Source organism: Camarhynchus parvulus, chromosome 4 (genome assembly GCF_901933205.1).
Source record: "Camarhynchus parvulus chromosome 4, STF_HiC, whole genome shotgun sequence".
NCBI classification, from domain to species: Eukaryota; Metazoa; Chordata; class Aves; order Passeriformes; family Thraupidae; genus Camarhynchus; species Camarhynchus parvulus.
The window spans coordinates 28,424,383-28,450,194 of record NC_044574.1 but is presented as its reverse complement, the minus strand read 5'-3'; the positions used below and the strand labels follow the sequence as shown (position 1 = coordinate 28,450,194).

General features: G+C 36.3%; 1 protein-coding gene across 7 annotated transcripts in view; it reads left to right on the top strand.

Annotated features, from left to right (window-relative positions):
- The window catches only part of DLC1 (DLC1 Rho GTPase activating protein), a 214,528-nt gene that overhangs the window by 55,213 nt on the left and 133,503 nt on the right, over nucleotides 1–25,812 (top strand). For 6 of the 7 annotated variants that reach the window (XM_030946882.1, XM_030946884.1, XM_030946881.1 and 3 more), the window contains exon 4: nucleotides 598–738. In XM_030946882.1, coding sequence (XP_030802742.1) covers nucleotides 598–738 — 141 coding nt within the window. Of the gene's footprint in view, nucleotides 1–597; nucleotides 739–1,400; nucleotides 4,664–25,812 lie in introns of those variants that run through there. The other variant, XM_030946888.1, reaches the window with a different exon arrangement.

Here is a 25,812-nt window from a genome sequence, read left to right as displayed (position 1 = left end):
TACGCATAGCCAGTGTCACAATTTATCTGCAAACAGTATAATCCCTTGCCCTCACCCTATGCAGTAAATCAAGCGTGCTAAATTTTTACTTCCTCAACAACAAAATATACTGTATATCTTCTTTTTATTCTCAGTAAGGAGAAATGTAATCAGTGTCATTAAAAGTAAAGGCATTTTAACCAGAAATGGTGTTTGGCTGGTAAGTGTCTGGTGATTCAAGAAAACTGAGGAGCTGTACCTCTGAATTGTATAAACTGCTGGAGGGTGAAGTCATTTCATCTGCGTAATGGCTTACAGATGTTCACTAGCCTGCAGTGCTGCAGAGACAGAAGGTGGGAGCACACAGGAAATACTGAATATCAGAGAAAAATGCCAAACTTCCACATCCCTTAACTGATTTTTCTTACCTTGCATTCTACCATTTAGCTTTGATGTTAGTTGTGATTTGTAATTTCAGAACAGCAACTAATGCAAATCACCACATTGAAAAATACAGCAATATGTATTTAAGCGAGCTTGCCTACATATTTTCATTATTTAGCAGAAATTTGATTTTATTTCACATTTACTAAAGAAACTTGCAAAATTTTTCTACAGGATGTTGAATCTGGTTCTGAAAGTGGAGTGGATGTTGCTTCAGTAAATCACTCACAGACCAACTTGTCTTCTAATATCCATGCTCCTGACCTAGCATCTCCATCTTCAGTAGCCAGCTCTGGAGCTAAACCAAAGGCTGGGGTGAGTACAAAGCTAATATTTTTCTTAAACTTCTCATGATTCCAGATTGGAAGTGAAATAAAAAAATATTATACTATTCATTACTTGGATTGTACAACAGAATGTGTGTGACAGTGAGGAAAAAAATGGAAGTGGTCTCAAAGGGCCATTTTAATAGCAAACAATACTAGAAGTTTCACATTTAAAAACACACTATTAACAGCTGATGATTGCAATAAGCTGTGTTTTTACATGAAAAAATAATTTAAGGGAGCAATGCTGTTTAGGAAGGTAAATTTTTCTTGAAGTGTATCACTCAGAACATTTCCTAAATCTCATGAAATGTTCTGCCAGAGAAAAATTGTGGCTGATTTATGAGGTTCAAATCCAGTCATCCTGGTCCTCTTGAAGGTATCTACTACCCTACTGATCTGAGAATGTCATTCTAAGGCAAAATTTGGTGAGTGGTTCCAGATGCTTCCTTAGGACGAAAGGGAACCTCTGAGCCAGCAGACACTTTTCTGCTGGTCCCAGTGCGTTCTAGGAAAGGCTGGCCTGAGAGCTCAGATATGGCAAGGAACCTCCATCTATATTCATTCATAGATACACAAAACTATGAGAAGCATGGTTCTTTGTTTTGCTGTTTTCTATCTTTTGAAGAATTCTTCTTCATAATGTTTCAGCTATCAATGTGTGCAGAAATGCTCGGATGTCCTAGGAACTCCTGGTACTCTATCTGTTCCGTCTTGAACTTGCTGTTTCCCCTGCCTCAAGAAGCACAGAAATCTAGACTTCTACGTTTTGCCTATGCTGAAAAGCCTTAGCATAATTCCTACTCCATCTGTTCACTTATTCAAATGTTTCTGGTTACCAGACCAGCAGAAAATCTACGATAAAATATTAAAATAAAAAGTGTAATTAGCATAAATATATGTTTAGAACAAGTCTATAAAAAGTAAAAAGAAGCCACCTGCCACTTGCACTACAATAATAGCAAGTTAACTAATGCCTTTGATTGTGGCTAACAGAAGTTCTAATAAACATTTACATTTGGGATTGTTCACTTGTACAAAAATAAATTCACTTGTCATTTATCATCGGTGCATAACTACAGCAAATAGAGAGCTCTGCACTCTGTCACTGCATACATAGCAGCACAAATTCTCAAATAAGTACATATGTTATTCTGGAAGGTGATATCCCATTTTACCAGACTCTGAGAAGCACACAGAAACTTTTTCACTTTTTAAGGTATTAAACATCCCCTTTGAATTTTGGTTTCTCTGTTAGTATTTAGGGAACTGTTGACACCTGGCTTTGCAAAAGTGTGGGTCACTTCCTGGGAGTTAGATACCATAAGTTAATTCAGCTTCAGCAAGTATTTTTCTGACTTTTGCTGTGATTAATATATCGTGCTGAACATATATGTAAATGCTATTTTAATATAAAAGTTTATAATTTTTTATAAGTGAAGTTAAATTTTCTCCAAACACAGCTGTCTTCTAAAGTTTTGCAGTTGCAACTCCTCCTACCCTGTAGCAATCCATGTAGTGATCTCCTCTGAAAATCCACAACGCGGTGTTCTGTCTATTAAGGAAACTTTTGGGGTTTGGGGAATTTTTTTCTTTTGTTTTTATTTTTCTAGTTTTGATTTGGATTTTGTTTGGGGATTATTTTGTCAGACTAGCTATAGGAATAAAATTATTCTGCACTTGAAACTCAGTGAGCTACTTTTTAATGAGAATGGACTGTTTCAAAGATTTTTGCCCCTTTTTGGAGTTTGTAACTGCCGATCTCCGAGGTTTCCAGATGCTTGGTCTCCCAGGACAACTTCTTTTGTTGTGTTTATTAATAGTATGTAAACAGGAGTGCAAGGGTGATTAGTTATATTATGGAATGATTTGTGGTATTTTAAAACAAACTATAGCAAACAGTTGACTGCATCAAAGTCAGGCTGTAAAGTTAAACACCACATCATATGCAGACCTGGGTTGTGGGAATACCAAGGCAGGGCAGGGAGACATTAATTTGGATCTAGTTCCTGATAAAGAACTTGTAAAAGATATTAACTACACAGGATACAGCTTATAGATAGTACATTTGTGTACAGAAATTTTGTGTACAGACAAACCATGTCCATTCATGTTCATTCAGCTTTATATGGGTTTAAACTAAACTATTTCAAACAATGTGACAATGTGTTGGGAGATCCATAAGCAGAATTTGGTTTGATAGTCCTAGTGGAAATTATTCACTCCTTGGTTTAAGGAAAGCAGGATATTTTAAATTTTTACGAGAAGATTTTAAAAAATGTTAAACAAGAATTGTATTTAAAATACAGTGTCAATTAGAATATTCTATGAAAATTAATAATAAATATTATTTTAAATAACATCGAGGTTATGTGTAGATATTTTCATGCACAAGTTTAACATTTTGTGAGGGTTAACTTCTGGACAGTCAAACCCATTCTTGTCAGTGTGAACGCCTGTGTACAGTACATATCCATATGTGTAAGCACACACCTGCATGCTCACAGACACAGAGAAATCCTTACTGAACACAGGCATGACAAGGAAAAACAGGATTCTTCACAGAGCATTGTGGAAAGGTTTCTCTATGATTCTGCAGGGTGCAGCATGAAGGCCTTTGATATGCAGATGTACTTGGTATTTGGGGCTTATGAGAAGCACACAGCTGAATAACCTCCATCCTAAATTTAGGATCTCACTTTATATCTCATTATCAGGGTGAAATAGCATAATGTGACCAATAGGGTGTTTGAACCACAAATTGTACATGTTTGGAAAGGTGCTTATATGGACAATCCTTGCAAAAATTAGGATTCATGTGACTGAACAGATACATTTCCTACATAATTTAGGATGGGATAGTAAGAAATGGTTTTGGCATCCTTATGCTACTTACATTTACAAAGTAAAAAAAAATCATGCTGCTATAATTAGCACATCTTTATGTTCTGGGGATTTATTAATCAGTCTCCAAATCAAACAGAGATTTTTGTATATTAACATTGAGGATATACACTTGGCTAGCACTAATCACATGAGAGTTGAAATTAGACTAAAAAAATAAGAAATCAACAGTCTTTTGCCCCAGTGGCCATGAGAAACACTAGAAAAAGAGAGTGTCTTGTCTGGATTTGGAGAGAAAGCGATGTAAATGTTCTACATGCCATTGCCTTCCACAAACCAATGCTATACATTAGGACAATTAAAATATTCTTAACAATAAAGACCAGAAATTATTTATTTTTAAACACGGTTTTATTATTATAGAAACAATATGGGACTACAGTACTTAGAATGTGTTTTAATGACTGAAAGCAAGTTACCATATCCTTCTCCTATGCCCAGTTAAAAGCTAATCAGTTAAAGAAAACTTGAATCAATTATCATTTTCCTTTTTTTTTACTTCCTCTGTTCAAAAATTTGGCTAAAGGACAGCAACTAAGGCCTAAAATTTGTGTTTAAAGTCTTGTCCTTGAACATCTGCTCTGCAAAGCCTGTTTATTTTCTGTTCAGGTGAAAAAAAACCAGCCATGATTATTTTCTACTCCTTGTCTTGGCAGTCTTATCCCTCCTGCTTCAACAGTGTCCAGGTTAACCTTAATCACACTGTACAAAGGTAATCAGGCATCTATTATCGCCAGAATAGCTGGTACCTAGGAACAGATTGTTTTTCAGATTAGCTATAATGACTCATTTAAGATGCATTCAATTCTCAAAGTGATTTAAGACATCAGTTATGCCTGCAAGTATAAAATTACCTAATCTGGCTGAGCACTGGAATGGGCTTCAGGCATAGCTGCTGTTATCCCTGAAGCCTTGGCTGAGCTCAGGAGTCCACTTTCACAATTCTTGTTACTGGACTGGGACAAAAACTTGTATTATCTAGATGACAGATTTGCAAACTTTTAATTTATATACACAAAAATATTTTAACCAAATGTGCTTTTGATTCATAATCATGTTTTTTAAAATTTGAGCCTTTTAAAGAAAGCAAACTCATTTTGTGAAAAAAAATTTTGAGATTTGTAGATTAAGAAAGAGTTCAAGTTTCTTGCCACTTAACTACACTTACTTTTAATTATGAAATAAGATAAAATTTATTGTAAGTACAAGGAAACCTTGATTTAAAATTAAATATTAATGACAGAGAATTATCAAATTATTCCAAGGATTTGAAATGTTTACATTTCTTACTGCTATATCATAAATTCAGCAAACTGTGAGGTATGCAAACATACAGAACATGTCAGTGCATTTGTGCTGAAAAATCTTTAGCAGTGGGTCATGCAATTTGAAAAGTGGCGTATTTTGGTCTCTGAATGATACTTTTATGTTATATTTGCTTATTTATCGAAGTCCTCTTATAACTTTTCTGAATTTTGCTACCATTATATCATTCCTTGAATTCTTATTTTACTCATTCAGGCAAACTGAATTATTTGAAAGTTAATCTGGTAAGCATCAGGGAGAAAGATCCTTACTATGCAACATTGATTCAAATATTCTTGCTTTAAAACTTGATTATTTTTATGAATTCAAGATGAGAAAACTCTTCTCAGTGCCTGATCAAGCTGGTTAATTTAGTATTGTCTTTCATATCTATGTTTAAAAGAAAGTGTTTTAGACAACCAAGGTAAGGGAATTATGGAATTAACTTTTCACGCAATCACAATTCCATTTGAATTCTAACAGCTTGTTATTTTAGCATACAAAAGGTAAAAAACCATGAAGTTACATTTGCCAATCATATATAAGAAAACAGCAGGATTATACTGTATTTGTTATATGAACTTCTCAAAAATTTTCTTTGACTTGGTATTGTTCCCCAAAGGAATCTGTATTCTGTTTTAAGTATCTCTTCCTATGATAATCCTAAGTATACTTATTTTATCTTAAATGAAATGACAGAGCTTTTTGTTCTGTGGAGTCTTTTAAGCTTAAGGTGAGCTTTTTTTGGGGGGGGAGGGGTGGTTGGGGGTTATTTTTGGTTTTTTGCCATGAGCAAACTACTCCTACAATTTGAAGCAACATCACTGAATCCAGTTATGACGTCTTTGACAGGTGTCACCTTGCTTTGTTCAGGGACAGTCTCTCTCTCTCACCCTTTTTCTCTCACTGGTCACTCAGGATTCAATATTGAGGTTGAGAGAAACCTCAATATTGAATCCTGAGTGACCAGTGTAAATTCACAATGCAATGAAAGGTTTGCAATTTTATACAGGTACAGCATGACCCAGGAAATACATGTATTAGGCTATCTGCTCTGGGTTCCAAGTTCAACCCCAACAAAATATTGGTAATCTAAATAAATATCCAGCTTCTGAAGTGCTAAGCATGAAGACTTCTGAGACTTGCCAAGATGTCGAGTTGTACATTTACATTTCTGTCTCTTCTTGCAATTTGTTTATAGCAGCTATGTTTATATACTGGGGTTTTTTTCCTCATGTTTTCTGCCTTTTGTAGAGTTGCTGACACTGTCTTCAACACTATCTCCATCTGGTTGGTTTGATAATAATTTTTTATAAACTGAAGAAAAAGTTTATGACTTCTTCAGCTGTAACATCACTAATTGTGCTGTTAGAAATGCAAAGTACATTTTTTCACTGTCTGCTGCCACCTGGTGTTTTGCTCTTTTAGATGAGGGGCACTGCACAGGCGACATCAAGCGCTTGGACATAGGCAAATATTGTTTTGCAGAATTAGGGCATTATGCCGCAGTTAAAAGGTTTAATGATCAAAATTAATTATCAAAATTAATTAGTCTACTTTGAGTTTATGTTTAGAAATTATATATTGCAACTTTGATAACAAGATGCTTTGACTGAAGAAAAAAACTGTAAGTGAAAATTTCTAAGTCACTTATTGACTTAGAAGTTGTTGCCAAAGCAATGTTTATATTGGAAAACTAAAGAAATATGCAGACACCAATTTGCAAGTGGGGAAAAAGGTTTTTTTTAATCTACTACACATGGATAAAATAACCTGTTTAGTTATTTGCACCTCTTTCCAGCAAATAGATGCTTCTCGTGATGATACATAGATAAGTCTGCTGGCAGCCTTGTCTCCTTCCAGTGGTTTGTGGATGTGTCTAAACTGTCTCATTTAATCGAACCTTACAGGTGAAAATTATGAGCAAATGACTTCTTCCAAAAGCTATTTAGAACCATTAGGTTAAAGGGTTAACTTAAATATTAGGGTGATGTTAACAGTAGAAAAATTATGTTCCCTTGGTTTAAGACAAAGAGCCTAAAGAACTTTCAAAGCACAGTGAATAGCAAATTTCAGATGGGCCTGCATTAATACTCTGTTGAATACTTTGTTTTATCACACACGGTCTGATTTTGCAGACTAGCATTATTGAGGACAGGGATTCAGCCTCTTACATTAGATATACACCTGAGAAGAAAGAAAGCAAAACTATGCTGTATATAAACTTAGGGATATTTGCACTTGAAAATAAATTTAAAGATTATTCTTCATCAGTAAACCTTCTCCTCTTGTGAAATTGACAGTAGAAAGCTCAGTTTCTCTAGACATGGTAGGTTTGATAGAATGTCAGGATATCAGCACTTTTTTTTGTTAAACCACTCTCATATGAAGCTGGTCAAGCCCAAATTTTTGCTGGGCTTTACTTTCCATGACAAGACGTTCTGAATGCCAGACACTATATGAAATGTTCCCATTTGTTGTCCAATTTTAATGCCTGATAAGTTTAGTTCAAGTTTGTCTTCTGTGCTCTTCCATATGGATTGAGTTGAATCCCTACCAATTTTCCTTTTTTTTCCCTCAAGTTGCTTAAATATATTTAACTGTATGTCAGTATGAAATTTTAACTCTTTTTCAGCACCTGCCAAGAAAAGCATACATGACATTTATATCACTAGGTTTTTTTAAAAAATACTTTGTAAATTTTCCCTGTTGGTATGTAATCTATATAGTGCATTTCTGCATCGAAGAATTTCAATTCTGAGATGGAGTATGGCATTCTTTTTGCATGCATGTGGAAAAATGGGCAAAATTCGTAAACAATTTTCAATTACAAGGCCGTGAGTGCAAAATTGCTGCAACTTATGTAAATTGCTTCTTAATATCAGTGACATTAAGAATTTATTTCTCTGAAGGAAAACAAAATACATGAAGCACTGAAAACTTTTATTAATAATTTGTTGTTCTTGTTTAAATTGCTACAATGCAGAGGTGTGAACATCTGTATGGAATTGCATTATTTTTAGTATCAGCCAACACTTGTAAAAATGATCACCACAAGAGATGGTGATTGGAAAGGTGAGATACACAGCAAGTAATCACTACTTCTTAAAAACAAGGGACAATCTTCTTCAAGGATTAATTCTGTGAACATCACTGATATTTTGGAATTTAAAAGTAAATTGATCTCAAAATGTACTTAGGAATTTTTCTGGGAAAAAGTTTATAACCCATCAAAACAACAGATGGTGCACATTATCATCAGTTATCAGTTTGTCATTGGAATTTCCATGGTTTTGGTCACATCCTCTAGTCTACTGCAGATCTGGGGAGTGGAAAGTAGCCTACATGGATCCAACACAGCCACAAACTTGCTCTGAACCACTGACAGCTGTATGTGGAAGCCCTTACTGGGCTATTTCTCTTACATGGAAGCTGTTTCTCTTGCACTGAGTTTTATCTCAACATAAGTTCTCCTAGCGACACATGCCTTCTCTCTTTCATGCCTGATAGAGCCTTTCTCAGCAAGTAATAAATGCCAAACATTTCTGGGAAACTGTTGAAAAGAAGGAATCTGAAATTTCCTGTTAAAATTGTACTGAGATATATTGCATCAGTTATTACATCTGTACATCTCACTTTTTTTAGAATTCTACCTCTTTGAAAGGAAACAATTGGAGGATGTGATGGGGGATTAAGTATACCACATGCAGATTAACATAAGGATTTTAATGATTCCTTGAAACAGCATTGAAGATCTGTGCCGAAATGAGAAAAAAAAACTGTTCTGTGTGAAAGCCTTTGATAAACACCATAGAAAAAGAAGTATGCATACATTTGTGACTGTTTCCATCCTGTTCAGTGATAACTCAAGATACCTTCCAAATCACCTGGAGTAGGCTTTCAGAAAGGGTCAGTAGGTCCCCTTGCTGGACAGTATGAAGGGATGGAAAGCAAGAGAACTTGGAGACTTGTTGCAGAATCTAGGTTACAAATTTAGTGAGAACTGGGGAGAAAGGGCTCTAAAGCTATGAAAAAATGAACTTTTTGCCAACAGACCAATAGGTGACAAAAGGCTGCAACTTTATACAGCCCAACAGTGTTGCACAGGACTTTCAGCTGGGACAAACTGTTGTTAGAAGCTGAATTGTTCATTACCTCATAATTTGCCAAGGACACCTTTAGTTTTAATTTTGGGTTGCTCTATGAAGAAATCCATTGTATCTCTATCAGACTCTGTGAGTACTTATTACATCTCCAAGGACTTAGATCACTGGCAGAGAAGTAGTCAAACTAAACAGCATGGATTTAAGACCATCTCTTGTGACTGAGAGCCTTTACCTTATCCCTCAGCAATTCAGGAGAACAGAAAAACTGGAGTGTTTTGAAGATGGAAAAAATAGTGTCATTTCATGAGTTGATTTGTAAGATAATGGTTCTGTGGTGCAGTTGGTTTCTGTCTCCTCCTTTGTGTGATTCAAGGAAGGAGCTCAAACCACCCAGCTGTCCCATGCAGTACTGCCATGTAAAGCAGATGAGATACACAATGACAGCAGGCAATCATATCTGAGCTGCCAAAAAATTACTGAGAAACTTATTGCTTGGAATATCTGGTGTGCTAATCTCCAAAGTGTTAACTATTAGTGGCCATTTAAACTAATATTAAAAAAGTTGTCATGATAAGATAGGAATTGTTCTATTTGTTATATAGTGTTACTGTAAAACACTTTTTAAGTAATCCTCTATTATTCATATCCAGAAGTTTGGTGCTTCATGGGATTTTGGCCTATATTGAGATGTTATGAAATTTAAATCCCTTTTGGCATAGTTGTGTATATAAAAACAGGAAAGATCAGAATTATTTTCAAATTATTATTTACTTTAACTTAACTATGTATTTTTTCCTGTTTCTTCTTTTTGGTTTTTTTCCCCCCTATTTCCTTTTTTGGTTTCTTCTTTCTGTCTTCTTCCTTCATCCTTTATTCTCTTTCTTCTTTTTTTTTTTTTCATTTTCTCCTGTATTCCTTTTATTTTCTTCACATTTGCCACCTTTCTGACTTTTACTCTGGCTCTGCATCTTGCCTAAAGTCACTATAGTTACTTTCACCAAATTGTACCAGCCCTGCTCCAAAGTACAGTTTGCCTCCTGCATATTCCATGGCTGTCTTTCACCAGATCACCCCCAATAAGATCACTGGAATGGCTGTGGAATGAGCAGCCACAATCTTGCTTATTTCTATAAGCATCTGAATTTCTTCTCCTCTAATATACAGCTGGACAACCAGTCTACCTGTGAATCGAACCGGGTAGAATATTGGCACTTAGTGCAAAGACGGGTATTTGATGTTTTCCCAGCCATACACTGAGGACCAGTGCCCCTGGGGGACAAGTACACCACTAATAATTGTTTACACTGTCAGTCTTGCTGGTATTGAATTCAGACTCCATAAATTCACATCTCTGCTTGCAGTTGTGTTATTTTAAGTGTGATTTGGGGGGGAGGAGAGGGAGAGGGGAATAATGTGTATTTAGCTGAAGAGAGAATATGCAAAACCTCAAGAAAGGAAAGCTGTATTAAAGGGGAAAGAAACAATGTAATATGTAAATATGTCTTTTGTGAGAATTTCCTGTGTTTTATCTAAGAAGGAATTTCAGGCTTGAGTCCAAGACAAATAAAGGAGCACAGAACGAGAGAATGAAGACAGAATTTGAGTAAGAAAAACAGTGACAACAGTTTAATCTTTCTGCCAGTAGATGGCGAGCACAGGAAAGTAGAAGCATTCACATAAAGAAAGAAGGAAAAAACCTTGCATCAGCTTCTTTAAGGGGGTGATAGATGAGAGAAGAAAAAAGCAAGAAGCAGAGTGGGGGGAGGGAACAGATTGTAAACCAGGATGAAACTGGGGGAAAAAAAATGAACTCTGAAAAGTAAAGAGGAAATGACAATTCCTAAAGTGTCAGCTCAGCTTCGTCAAATCAGTTTGTTGGGGGTGAATAAATAATTATCTTCTTTTATGCCTTGTACACAGTGTTTTTTACTTCTGGAACATGGTTTGAAAACGTGGCATGAATAGTTTGCATTACTAAAATGGAATAAATCCATGTCTGCCTTTTCAAGTAGTTTTCCAGACACAGACATGCTGTGAGTGACATCATGGAAAACCTTTTCTTTCTGTCCTTTACATATACCTCTCTTATAAGGAATTTTCTTCCTCCTGAGCTCTCCTTCTTCCTGTCTCTCTCTCACTCTTTTACATGTCTCACTTCTTGCTTGCTTGCTTGCTTTCCCTTTTTCTTTTCCTTTTCCTGTCCTTTCTTTTTTCTTTTTTCTTTTTCTGGTTTTTTTTTTTTGGACTTCAAAGCCAGGGTGGAAGCAAGGAATTTGGTTAGCTCTCTGTTTAATAGTTGAAAGAGTGTGGTTTGGGGTTTTTTAATGCACAAAATTCCTCTCAGTGAGACATGCCACACATTCTGATCTCTCCCCTTCAGGCAGTTACACACTATTAAATATGGGGTTGGAAATGACACGCGTCTGGAAATACAGAAATGAAACAACCTTCCACTTTCTGCACTGCACTGTACAATGAAGGTGTTGTAAATTGTTAATTGAATGGCATGGGCTTCTAGTTAGTGGGGTTTTCTATAAATAGAAACTGTACATTCCAGTGTGTTGCCACTTTTTTATTTTCTTCAGACTAACTGAAGAACCTTTCTATGTTACACAGAGATTAGCAAAGTTTTATTTTGTAAAATACATAGTTTGTGCTCTGAAAGTTTGTTCTATTTACCTTCTCTTACCAAACTGTCTTTATGACATTTTTGTACTATCCCTGTTTTAAGAGAGAAGTAAAATCCAGACAACCTGTAATGGTACTTGATACTCCCTGTATCCTACCACCCAATAAGTGGTGTAATATGATTACTGTATTTTAGATAATACTCCACATATTACATAGAAAATAATAGTAACGTATTGCCATGAAGAATACCGAAAGGCAAGCAGGGTACTGCTTGAAATGGAAAGATGGGAGATCCTTTGACCTCCCAAAGTTATGAAAGTTTCGGATTCCCACTCTGAGAAGACAATATTGTCTGTATGTGAATGGCACTCGACTGGGAAGCTTATTCTCCCACAGTAGTTTGATAGGTGACAAAAAGCTGCACATGGGAAACATCTAGTGAGGAATTGTAGGCCACTGAGTCTGAAGACTACAATGTGAAACTGAAGTAGGGTCTAATTTCATAGAAGAGAGTGAAGTAGATGATGGAATTAATCACTCAGTAGTATGTGATCCTGCAGAATGCACTTTCTTTACAAAGCCGTCACTCTTAGTCCACCATATTTTAACTGCAGTGCTATAGCCCTAGGAGTGTGAACACAGCTTACTAGTATCAATGTGTAAATGCAAGATTATGTGGGGTTAAATATACTGTTCCTTTGAAATGTGATGAGTTTCAAAACACCTCAAAAGATTGACTGAGATAGATGCCTTGGAAGACTGATTGAACTTCCATATAGCAAAATTTTAAATTTAAAATATTTAATATTTAAAATTGTGAATTTTCTGCTATTAAATTCAACAGTTCAGTATCTGATTGGAGAATCCATGGGGTGATAGTTTTAAGGCAGATAGAAAAAAACATGACAGAAAGTGATAGAGCCAATTTCATATCCAGCTTTCAAACCATTAAAACAGAAGTGTGTTGGCTCATTGTAGAGATTTGTTACACAGTCACATGCAATTTGTCTAATTCTACTTTTGCTGCTTTGCCAATACAAAAGCAATTCAAGAAAGATCTAGTTTTGCTGCTGCCAGCACTGAGTGATGTTTCAACATACTTAGGGATTTCAGGGTTTTTTAAAACCTCTGTTCTTAGGAAAGGAAAAAATAATCCTTAGCAGGTTTCTCACGTAGTTTAACACATCCTGTGGATAATGTCTTGGAAATACAGAAATTACAGAGAAAAAAATCAGAGCATTTGGGTTCTATATGAGGAAAAGGTAGACTTTTTTTTTCCCCCTAATTCAAAGAACCTATCTACCTAGAAGCCATTCTGCACTTCAGGAAGACATGTGATTGTCAAATTGTGAAAATATTGCCAAGGTAAAGGAATTTGGGGATTTATATGTTCTCTTCCCTGCACTTTTAATAAGGAAGAATTTATAATTTCTTCCAAGAGCCTAAGTTCTACCTTGAAAGCACAACAAAATTTTCAGAAGTCTAGTTAACTTTATGCTAAAAATTTCTTTTCTGTAAGCAACATAAATGTTTGGGAGTCAAACTTCCAGAAAGTATGTTGCTCTTTGCTCTTTTTCTTTTCATGTCCCAAAGATATTTGCACTTTTCTGAAGTATTTGTTCCCTTCATCCATCTGAACATAACACACAGTACTGAATTCAAAACATAATTTTTTCGTCATGAGCTGAATTTTGTGCATACATAGAATGCAGGTAGTTTTTCCAAAGTGCTACCACAGAGAATGTCTGATAATTTTTCCCAGTCCCACATTATATTTATACCTCTTTTTTTATATAGTTATGCAGAATTTTCTCTTTTTTTCCTTTTTTTTTTTTTCCTTTTTTTTTTTTTCTGATGGGTCCTTTGACACACCTCCTGGAAAATGTTTAGCTGATAGATGAGATTATTTGCCTAAGGAATTTGAAGACCAAGAACTTTTGAAGAGCAGGACCTTGAGTCACTGAGACAGAACCGATATGTCTTGTAACCTTATTCAGAATTTCACAATCCTTGCTAAACTGCAAGATAAGGGCCAAAGGCAACAAACCAGCAGGAGCCAACTCAGAATGTGCCAAAGTTCATAGAACAGTTGCTTCAGGCTAAAGTTTGCTGACCCTTAATCACCGGGGGTCATCAGTGCTGCTGCTGCAGGGCCCTGCAGAACGTGAGCCCGCTCAGATCTCCCGCTGCTCCTGCCCGGGCTGCCGCTGGGGCACAGGGAAAGCTGGGGTGGGATACACGGATTCCTCGGCAGCGCTTCAGCCGTGCCTGCCTGCAAGAATGCTTTTTTGGGTTACCATCCTTCCATAACATACGCGTCTTCTAATTCTAAACTTCCTTAATCTCTCGCAAATGATGTAGGTGGGGTTAATCACAACATAGGCGAAAGATGCCTTCCAGTTAGCATACCTTGTATGCTTTAGGTACTGTGTTTTGTCATTGATTGATATTAATGTAAGCACATACGAGCACAGTTTAAGTTTTAAATCATTTTTTGTTAAGTCACAGTGATAACATTGTTGAGAAAGGCCCTTTTCCTGTTAAGTCTCCTTTGACTGTTAGTATTACCTTCAATAACTGCACTACAATGAGTATGTTACATTGCTGCATAATCCTGTGAAAGACTGTATAGAAACAACTGGCATTTCACACTCTAATTTTGCAACAAATTCAGCATGCAAACATTTGTGACAAAAAACATAACTTGGTCTTGTGGTCTGTAACAAGATACCCAGTAGCAGCTATTAATGAGAAAATGTAGCAATGATGCCATTCATGATATAGTCAAATCTTTAATGCATATTTTTATGAGCTGTACTATATATTTGGACAGTTCACGATTTTTCTACAAATGTAATCTTTATGACAGTGGTAGAACTTTGGAAAATATCTCATTCCTGCAAGATAAAGGCATTTCAGTATAGTCCATGAAGAACATAAATTGCATTAAAAAGTTCTTCAAAAGCTCCAGAATTGTCAGAACTGTTCTTCAAAAGCTCCATAATGTGATTCTCATTATTCTTCTTCATTTGAAAGCAGAAAAAGAGAAAGGGCATATGGACCCCTGGAGCAGCAGTGGGCTGAAGGGGCTGAATATTTTGGAAATGATGGTCCTCTTTAGAGGGAAAGTGGAAATCGGGAAATGAGAAGGATAACAGCAGTTCATGTTTCACTAAAAATTAAAAGACTAAACAGTTAATGAAGAAAAAATACCAAAATATTTTAGATAAAAAATTTTGATATTTTGTAATGTTCAGGATTATGAGAGCCTAGATGCTTCAGAAAAATACTCATAGGGTAAGATTCACAATTGTGAGAAAAAGCAAAACACAGGAGGCTGGAATCCTTCACACTTTTCCTCATGAGGGTCATGCTCACACACATCAGCAAAGCTTTCTCATTGACTGTTCCAAGTGCTTTCAGGACTGTTCTCTTTTGCTAGGTTATACAAAAATGTTTGATATCAGTCAAGACCCCAGTGTTCCCAGAATAATTAGAATGTTATTTATGTGACACAAATGATCATTTCCCTTGTACTCCCACATCAGTGTGAATGAGGACTGTTGCTTTATGCTGGTTACATTCCTTCTGGTGTATGGGTAATTCTTCTGCCCTGTTTGTACAGGATCTTGCACAATGAGGTTGTGGTCCCAGTCTGTGGCTTTTGAGTGCTTCAGTAATAAAAATAATGTTGTCACTACTTAAAATATGTTTGTGAAGTGTAATCATGTCTGATCTCAATGAGAACTAAAGCAAAAATACAGCAGGCTACCAATATCGCCATTATTGTTATTTTTTCACTTGCTGCAAGTATGGTGTTTGATTTCAGTAACAGTCCCATTTCAAGAAAGTTTCGGTCTAAAGACCAGGGTAAGGCAGCTCACACTAAGAGAGAGAAAAAAAATCACAGAATTGTTAATGAGTAAAACATTTTAAAAAATGCTCTCTCATTATCTTGTCTCCGAACAACAGTGGGCTAGGGGCAGCATTTGGCATGGGAAGGGACACTTATAAGTCTTTGGGGAAATAATTGCTGGATGTAATGACTGACTGTATTTGACAAAATAAGCCAGTGAACAAGGCATCTATGGGCATGTTTTTGATCCAGGAAAGAAGGCATACTGTTAGAAAGAAACAAATAAGCATGGTCACAGGCTTTGTCAGAGTTCTGATCAGAAGCAGGGAATAAAACAATAGCAATGAAGGTATGGATTTACACTGTGTTAGATGAAATATGAAGGTGATGATTGATAATTTTAATCTGAAATTGGTGGGTGTTGGCTATCTCTATAAATGAGAATCAAAACCATTTTAGGCAGCAGATACAATGAATAACTTATATTTAATGTTATGGAAATGGCATAAACATATATAAATGCAACATTTATATATGTTTATGTCATTGGAGTAACACATGTGATATGTGGCTATGATGGGAAAGTGTATATGAAGAATTAGGTTAGAAGTTTAAATGCAAGACTTTTTATTGATACATGATGGATTGAGGAATTTATTTTTAAAAATGTCTGCACATAATTTTTCCTAGTTTGAAAGGATTTTTTAGAGATTCTCTCTCCAGCAATTAAAGAGTGGATTTTTTCATTAATCTATATGAATAAATTATACCTTTATCTTCTTCCACACATCATTGTCATCTTCTAGCAGATAGTCATTAAGATTTACTTGGAAAAAAGCACAAATTTGCATTTTTTGCTGTCTGGTGATCTATTAGCAAATTATATCCCAAAAAACGCTATCAATATCACTTTTCAAAATGAGAAATTGACTCAGTTCTTCCCACTGGTAAATCACCTTCCTATGTGAATCCGCATGGAATATGCAACTTCCACAGAATGCATGGGAAATTCTTTCTTAATTCCTGCTGAGGTCTATGTGGTTATCTGAAGTTCCCACAGAAGCTGTATAAGCTATTAAATCTCTCCTTACTGTTTTCACGGAATTCTAATAGCTAGAATCAAAGTGATCATCACACTGTTAGTGTGTTTTTGTCCCATGGGTTGTGTATGTGCATGTGTGAAGTTCCCACTCTTGCAAGCACTGGTGCAGGTCAGCTGTAACATCCAGCACTGGGAGCTCTGGTGTTTACCAAGCTCTTCCTTTCCACCTCTTCAGCAAACCCATCTGCTCTGTCAGTTTCTGGAACTGACTGTCTCTAAGCTAAATAAGATTTTCCCAAACAGTGCAGCTGTCCTTCCACTAAAAGGCAGTACCTGAGGAAAATTTTCCCAGTTCTGCCGGTCACTCTCCCAGGTCTTGGCCCAGTCAGCTGCTCATTAAAACCATACTGATCACACTGTGCTAGAGAGCTGTGTTTCTCACCTGCAGGAGGAATTCATCCAAATGAGAGAGACATTTAATTGTAGGATTCCTGCTCCACTGCCTATTTTGTTTTGGACTAAAGTTATTTGAAAAGATTTTGGTAATTTCATTTATAGGTAATAGGTAAGTTGTTCACACCAAAGTTTGTATAACACATAGAAAATAATTCCATGTAATAAGGTCTTAAATTACTCTGAGAAAAGAATCATTAAGGCTGATCATCTAAGATTCAACAATGAATTGAACACTGCAAGTTCCCCCACTAAACCATGTCCCCAAGCACTGCATCTATATGTTTTTGAACACCTACAGGAGTGGTAGCTCCACCACTTCTCTGAGCATCCTGTTCAAATGCTTGACCACACTTTCAGTGTGGAAATTTTTCTCCTTTTCTCTGATCTAAACCTCCCTTGGTGCAACTTGAGGCCATTTCCTCCCATCCCATTGCTTGTTATTTGGGAGAAGATGCTGATCCTCACCTTGCTACAGCCTCCCTTCAGGTAGTTTTGGTATCAGAAGCTGTATAATGCTACTAGGCATTTTAAAAATAGGTTCAATATTTCTTTTAACCTGGTTCCACTAAATAAGCACTACAAAGGCTAATTAATTGTTTTAAGATTCCTTTCTATAGCTGGCAGTAGGAAATGTACATTGTCTTGTTGGATTTTTGACTTAGGTGACAGAAGGGGTCCTGAGCATGAGGTGGCTCAACAGTTTGCTTCCTTCTCACATGAGGTACAACATGACACAGGCATGTCATGACCCTTCTTTGATGGGGTACATTCAATTGGTTCCCAGGCACCAAAATTGGTTCTCAAACTTTATTTCAGTAGCAGGTTGTAAAACTGACAGGGCAAATAAAGCAGCTGATGAAAGTGAGATTGGATGGACCAAAGAAACATCCACTTCTTCATCATTTGAAGTCAGAAAAGATATGGGAAGGTAGTCTTCAGTGATCTAGGAAAGGATTCAGTGCTTGCCAAAATCTGATTTCTCTTCAGTTTAATTAGCAAAACTACTGTGGTAGATCTGTGTTCAGGGTTTTACATGGGATCATGATCAGTGATAATTCCTGGAAAAGTTCATTTATCCACCAGTAACTGAAATTAAATAAACACTCACAGATGGAATTGAGGTCAATTTTGTCACTTCAGAAGTAAATGCTTTTATAGCCTATCATATCTTTCATTCCTGGCAAGCACTTGGGAATCAGCCCAAAGTATAGCAAGTGGTTTGATAACTGTGTGTAGGAATGTGGAAAAGATATCTAAGAGTGACTGGCTTTTAAGTATTGCCAGCAAAGGCATAAGAAGATTGAGTCATTTGCTACGGAATGCAATTGAAAGTTCAACCTTGTATTACATTAATGTCAAAAGAACAGTTAATTGTGACACCATATATAAGGGAAAGTTGCAGATTGGAATCCTCTCAAGTCTTTAAAACAAATTAGGTTACTTCCTAGGGAACAAGATTGGATACATCTTTCCATGTCTTTGGAAAGATGCGTCATGATTTCAGAAGTCTCTCTTGTTCCAACAGTTCCCATCCACAGTAATTTCTTTCTTAGGCTGTGAAAAGATTGAGGTTTGTTCATGAAACAGTATCTGGGCAACTTCCTTGCTTTAGTTTTTCAGGAAAATAAGAACTAAAATAAAAGCTCATACTTTATTTCATCACCTCTAGGCATTGGAACAGAACAATTATCCCTGGCTGGTCAAGGGTTTCCAAAGGACAAAAGACAGGCTATACTTTTGTCTGGAGCGTTCATCACAAATAGAAATAAGGTACAGACCAGAGAAGCCAAGGGATGATATGAAGACTCTCTTCTGTTTAGCATGCAATCGTATTATTGAACAAATCTACAAGAGACTCACTAGATACAACCAGCTGAAATGATGATTTATTTTTCTTTCCTTCATCATAATGTCCTACACACAATTTTCTTTCTTTTTTTCTTCTGGCTTATTTAAATTAATTTAATAAATTAATTTACTGCCAAATACTTTTGACCTGCAACCTGAACCTCTCCTGAAGACTACTTCTTTGAAATGCGTGGTAGATATTTGTCTACAAGACATAGACATCAGAATAGCTGCTCTCTTCTACTTTGTCTCATGCAATTTTTGTGAGAGGGAAAGAAAAAAAAGAGAGAAGAGAAGAGAAGAGAAGAGAAGAGAAGAGAAGAGAAGAGAAGAGAAGAGAAGAGAAGAGAAGAGAAGAGAAGAGAAGAGAAGAGAAGAGAAGAGAAGAGAAGAGAAGAGAAGAGAAGAGAAGAGAAGAGAAGAGAAGAGAAGAGAAGAGAAGAGAAGAGAAGAGAAGAGAAGAGAGAAGAGAAGAGAAGAGAAGAGAAGAGAAGAGAAGAGAAGAGAAGAGAAGAGAAGAGAAGAGAAGAGAAGAGAAGAGAAGAGAAGAGAAGAGAAGAGAAGAGAAGAGAAGAGAAGAGAAGAGAGAAGAGCTAACTACATTATTGAAATTTTACAATACATGAATATGTTAACTTGAAAAATAAATGGGAATAACAAGAAGTAATAATTTCCAGCACTTTCAGTACTTTTTAATCAGTGGTCTGAACAGCATCTAACTGCTTTCAGAACATTTTTATTTTTAATATAAGCCAGAAATCTGTAGCTCCAGCAGCTTTTCTGTAGCTTTATATGAGAGAACAGAATAGCTGTAGAGGCTATTCTGAAGAGCCTCTCTAGTAATGAAATACTAAACCAGTCTTTTGTGACATATTTTCCTTAGTCTCTCCTAATAACTTAACTATGGAATTTTTCAGTATAGGAGAAAAAGAAATATCAGGAAACTTGCTGCAATATAGTTGTTTGTATGCCAGGGTTGTTTCTATGTGTATAGGAACAACTCATGGTTTCTCCAGGACCAGATGCTTCTAGTGCCAGGATTTCGGAACTGCTCTGATAGGAATATTCAGGTTTCATAACACTCATACCAATCAGAAGAGCAAGTGTTAAAATATATGGTATTTTGTGTGGTGTTTACTAAGCTGAAAGTTTGGATTGTTTAGTCCTGTTCAAATGTAGCTTTGAAGCTAGGTACACTTGTAAATACTGTCACGTTCTCACAAACATAAATTGATCAGATCACTTGGAAACCCATGGAAATTTCTTATTACTGCTTATGGCAGCATCATCTCCTTCTGCTGCCATTATTTGTTTTGTTGATATCTGTGGAAAATACTTCAAGACAATCTGTCACATCTGCAGCAACTGTAAGGTTATATTTTGAGCCACCCCCTTTTTCCTCCCTGGATTTCAGGCTTGAATTTGTGCATTTCTTTGAATCTTCACAGGAAATTCTTACACTTTGTAGGACTCAGTGCACATAGCAGGAGATTTATCAGTGTCCAAAGGTTCCCAATCCTTTGCATTTTGGGATATCCCTGAAATATCAGGGATATCCCTGATAATATCTCCCTGAAATATCACTAATTCCAGTTTTCATAGAATTTTAGCTTTTTCTCAGGCTGAGTGCAGAACTGCTCTTCTGTGTTCAGTGATGTTTGGCATTATCTTCTCAGCCATTTTGTCCTGCATCTAAAAGGGGCATCTAGATTCCATTAGGAACTCAGAACAAATTTGTTCTGACACATTCTAGAAACTCTAAGAGACAAGCTGGTTTTGAGCTAGATACGTTAGCTAAAGATTTCCATTTTAATGGCTTGCCAATTTTGAATTATGTTAGTCCAAACTTCTTTCAACCCATTTCACCGTCTGTTCTTCCAGCTCATACTTCTGCTTTCAACTGAGGCTGCTCTGGGAGACACTGTAGAAAATCTTATGAAAGTTAAGGTACATTATCTGCTCTCTTCTTGTCCACATAGCCTGTGATTACATCTTGAAAGATAAATCAGGTTGGTCAAGGATTACTTGTTCTCAGTAAATTGTTGTTTGCACCCAATTGCCTTCCTGAGACCCATGTCTTTGGTAATGAATTCCAAGGTCTGCTCTGTGGTCTTACCCTGGTCTAAGATGGGTTTACAAGCTTAGAGTGATTGCTTCTTTGCCTCCTTTGAATTGAGGTGTAAGTCTTTACCTGCCATCAGGAACACCCTAGAGCTGTCATGGTTTTCCACTGATGTAAGTTTCCCTGCGATCATATCAGCCATCTTTTTCAGCATGCCTAGGTAGATTTCCTTTAGTCTCACAGGTTAGAATACATTCAGTTTCTCTAAATAGTCCCTAGCCTGTCAGGTCCTCACATCTGGATGTTCCTCTCTTTTCTAAAACATGTTGAGATTGTGAGGTTAGGGAGTAAGATTGGACTATGAAGAGTGATCAGAGTGGTGCAAATTTTGACTAGATTAGAAGTACAAAACAGTGGAGAAATAGGCATTAAAAAGGCAGACTGAAAAACATTGATCTAATTTATCTGTGGGTTAGCTTATCACAGCTATCACCAAATTACTTTAAAAACAGGCAAATATAAATAAAACTTTCATTTTATACTACTGTTTTGAGAGACACAGTAAGTTTTGCAACTTGCTGCATGCACAGCCCATTCCTTCCTGAACTGAGTTCAGGCCTCAAACACTTAGTTTGAAGGTCTAAAGTACATGGGTGGCCAAGGGTTTTGCATTCTCCCATTCTTTCCAATGAAAAACAGGCACTCATACAAGAATTGGTACAGTGTTATTGTTTTGTTTGTTGGTTGGACAGTTTATTTTCACTAAGCCATGTTTCTGCTTACTTTGCTGCCAAGACACAAGAAAGAAATCCAGTTTTTTAAAAGAGATATCTACACTTCCTGCAGCCAGCCTGTAATTTAAATTTACATGCAAAACTAAGGATTAAGATGGGTGGATACAAAATTTTATATTTATTTTACACATATAAACTTTCCCACAAAATCTTCCTTATAAGAAATACAGCTATTTTGTCATAAATCTACTCTACCAGTCAGCAGACTATCTGCTTTTTAAAAAACACCTATTCTTTTTGTGTGATGAAATGGGATTTGCAGACTTTTTGAGGTTTTTGGACTATTGTAGTGGTCAGGATTTTTAAATGCTTGTGAAAAATTGGTTCTAGAAGAGTTGAGTGTGAACATAAGATTCAGTCAAGATTGTATTGGCAGAAAATGCTTCATACTTGTAATAGTCCCTCTTAACTAAAATACAGAATAATTCAAACTCTCCTCAGGGAACTGGTATTGGTATGAAAGGCAAAAGTATACTTGGACTCATGTGTGCTGTTTCCCTCTGGAAAGTTTTGATAGCTTAGAAACTGTGAACTATATTTTTGTAATACGCCACACGAAGTTTGGGAAAGTTGGAAAAAATCAGGAGGAAACTGTACTAGCAAGGCATGATCCTGGGGAAACACAGGAAATGCTCAGCACTTCACAGAATTGGACCCTCTTAGTACTCTCAGGATCTGCAGTGCATCTGTCTGCACGCCTGAGTGAGATTTTCATGGGAATAGCGTGGGAACACAGACATTGATGAGATACTTCTTTGCTCAGAAACCAAAAATAAAATTCAGAACAAAATAAATAAAGCAATCCTGAAAGAAGAACAATTTTAGAACTTCTGGAAAAGAAAGGAGTTTAAAAGGGCTCTCTTCATAGTAAATGTAGCAATTAGTAAAAGTTTTGATAGCAATCCTGCGTTTTAAGAGTTGATTTTATTACCTTCTATGCCTATCCATATGTGCCTACACAGAACTGTGTCTTTAAAAAGGAAATAGACACAAGATAGACGGGAAGATTATGAGCCAGGCCGGCCCATCTTGAGGCTTCACTTACTACAGTTCTGTATTGTGCTCTGTATCAGTAACAATTTCTTTTTTTCCCATGAATTAGAAATGTATCATAGAAAACAAAAATGTTTGGAATTTATGTTAGATAAATGAATGGCAGTATTGAATCATCTCCAATTTTAAGTACCTCATAAAAGAGTTTATAAAATAAGTATTTTTCAGATAAAGCATGTCCTTCACCAGCTCTACTTGACCATTCTTTAAATACAATATTATTATACTGTCGGAACCCAGGACATTCCTCTGGCTGCCCTGGGTGAATAAAATAAAAATTGCAATATAATTTTATGTATCACAGTGATACATGGAGCTGTGTCTACTCTAAATCTCACTGATTCTAAAAATCAAAGTCTTATAAGCTGTTGAACTAAAGTATGGATCTTCCTGCTGGAAAACATTTTGACATCAGAATGCAAGCTACAGAAATACAAAGCATGCTAGATCATTTGGAAGAGAAAAGCCTAGTAGTTGTAAGAAAAATGTGTATATGTTCAAAAATAAGATTAATTAACTTTTTTAATGTGCTAATCTTGCAAAATACTACACTCTTATGCATGAGGCATAGAAAAGTCCATCATGACAATCAGAATATTTGCAGAATTGTTTTTTAGGCACGCAAAGCCGCCAGACATTCCTTTTAATGGTAATCTATTATTGTTCACATTTTAAAGATGAGAAAAATTAGATGTTTGTAAGAGTTTTTTAGTGGCAAAAAAGATTGTCAGACTACTATTGATGTATTAGGGGCAGACCATGACTATTGCCAGTAGTCTTGCTCTAAGAAAAGGAACAACTACTCTGCCATCTCACCCATGCAGTAAGCTCATCCCGACTTTAAACTGCAGTACATGTAGCTGATTATTATGGTGTTGAATGGACCCCAGAATCCCCTGCAGTCAGTTGCAAAGCTCCTCCTTCCTCCCAGAATTTTAAAGTATGTCAGCAGCATGAGCAAAACTTCCCAGATGTATTTCTCTTGGTTTCTGCATTTTTATGGCAGCAGAGATCCCAGTTTGGCAGATGGTACCTGAGAATAAAATGGAATTACTGTAGAGATGGAAGACATAAAGGGTGTGTGTTGTCTGTGCTAATGTCTTTCCATGTAGGTATGTACCAGGAGAGGTTAGTTCAGGCATTACTCAGTTAAACAAGGTGTTAAAACTCCCTGAAGACATGTAGTAGAATTGATCACATCACAGACCTGGAGTAGTCTTCTCACAGTAGTACTTCCAGCTGAGGAAATTATATGGCAGATGAAACATATATTTCTCTGATTTATTAACTGTATCAGAAGAACCAGGTATTGGGGGCTTTGAGCAGAGGAAATTTGATATTCAGTTTGACCAGAGTTTAGATATTAAAATAGAAATAATTGGATTTTTTTTTTCACAAAGAAAGGAAAGAGGATTAGGTTTTTAGCATACAACAGCTGTGCTGATGAATCTCTTTTGTTTTCCAAAGAGGATTTTCAAGGGCTTGGCGTATTTTTTAGAGGTTTCATTTTATATATGGATTTTAAAAAACTACTTTGCATCCTTTCCACAGGCTCTCTTTGGAGTCAAAGCTCCCATTTCTTTTCAGAAAAATATAGTTTTCATGTTTACTTGTTACATGACTTTTTTCCTTTTTTTCTGTCTTTGGGTTGTTTTCATACATTTCTACTTTTCACCCAAAGACTGTGGATTTGATTTACTGACTCTGTTCCCCAAAACCTTGACAAATATTTAAATGTTAACAGACAAATGTTATGCAAAGAGCTAAAGAACTCCTTTCATTTAATCTCTTTTTCTCTTGAATGACCTAGAAATATACTGACTTAGGAAGGTCACAGTATTGGTGTTTGGTTATTTTTTAAGCTCATGCTTGTTACATGTGCATGTTGAAGCATGAACAAGCTGAGATTCCAAGAATATGGACAAATAAGCAAAAAAGGTCCATGTAACATGTTTCAATTTTTATTCCCCTCCTTTTTACTTCCACCTCCTGCCCAAGATAAAACCATTTCCATCTTGTGTGCTTCTAGTTCTTGTCATTTTTCTTATCATTGTAAAAGAAAACATGTTAATCTACATTTTATGTTAATCTACATTTCTCTATCTTTTAGAAAACCAAAAAGAAATATGATAATTATCACATTTATCAGCGTTGGTAAAAACTTACTGAAAAACATTAGTTTGACACTTACTCTCTTATGCTCAGCCCCACTACCTTGCAAAGTTAGATGAACTTTTTTCCTCAATCAAACACTCTCTTGTTGCTCCCAAACCCACCACTGTTTCTGTCAGGCATGCTCCTCCTCTCCTGTCTCTATCATCCCATGATTAGCATCACATTTCTGTGACTGGGCAGCTTTCTGAGCAGAGAACTGTGAGGCTCTGCAGAAAGTAAAGGTTTCATCATCGTAGAAGAAATGTAACTTTTGTAGTAATTTATTCTTTTATGCCTGAAATAAAGCTCAAGATTAAGAACCTCCTGAAGGATCTGCTTTCGATCCTTTCCCAGCTGGTCTAACAAAAGTAATATCACAGTGACTGAATACCCATGAGACTGTAAGCATCAAGATTCATTCCAAAACATACATACCATGTTTTAAAAACTACCTTCTTGGGATTTGCTTTTTTTATTTAGTTAGTTAGAGAACTCCAAACTGTTGTAATAGACTGCTGTAGCTAAAAATGGGAAGAGGCTCTGCAGCTGGGATTATCTGCAGAGATTCCAGAGCTCAAACACACAGGATGAATCTCAGTAAATCTCAATAGATGCTGCTCTCCCAGTAGGTGTCAGCTGCTGCAATGCTCTCCAACTGATTTTCTTTTGCAGAACTTACAGCTGAACACAGTGAGGTCTCTTAAATACCAATCCTTCATACATAATGTTCCAGAAACTCTTGCAGAGTTATGGCCACTAACCTCAGTGATATCTGAATCCAGGAGAAAAACATTAGTGGAATACAAAAATGTAGATAGCAATCAACCACTGAATTTGGGCTGAGTGTCAGAA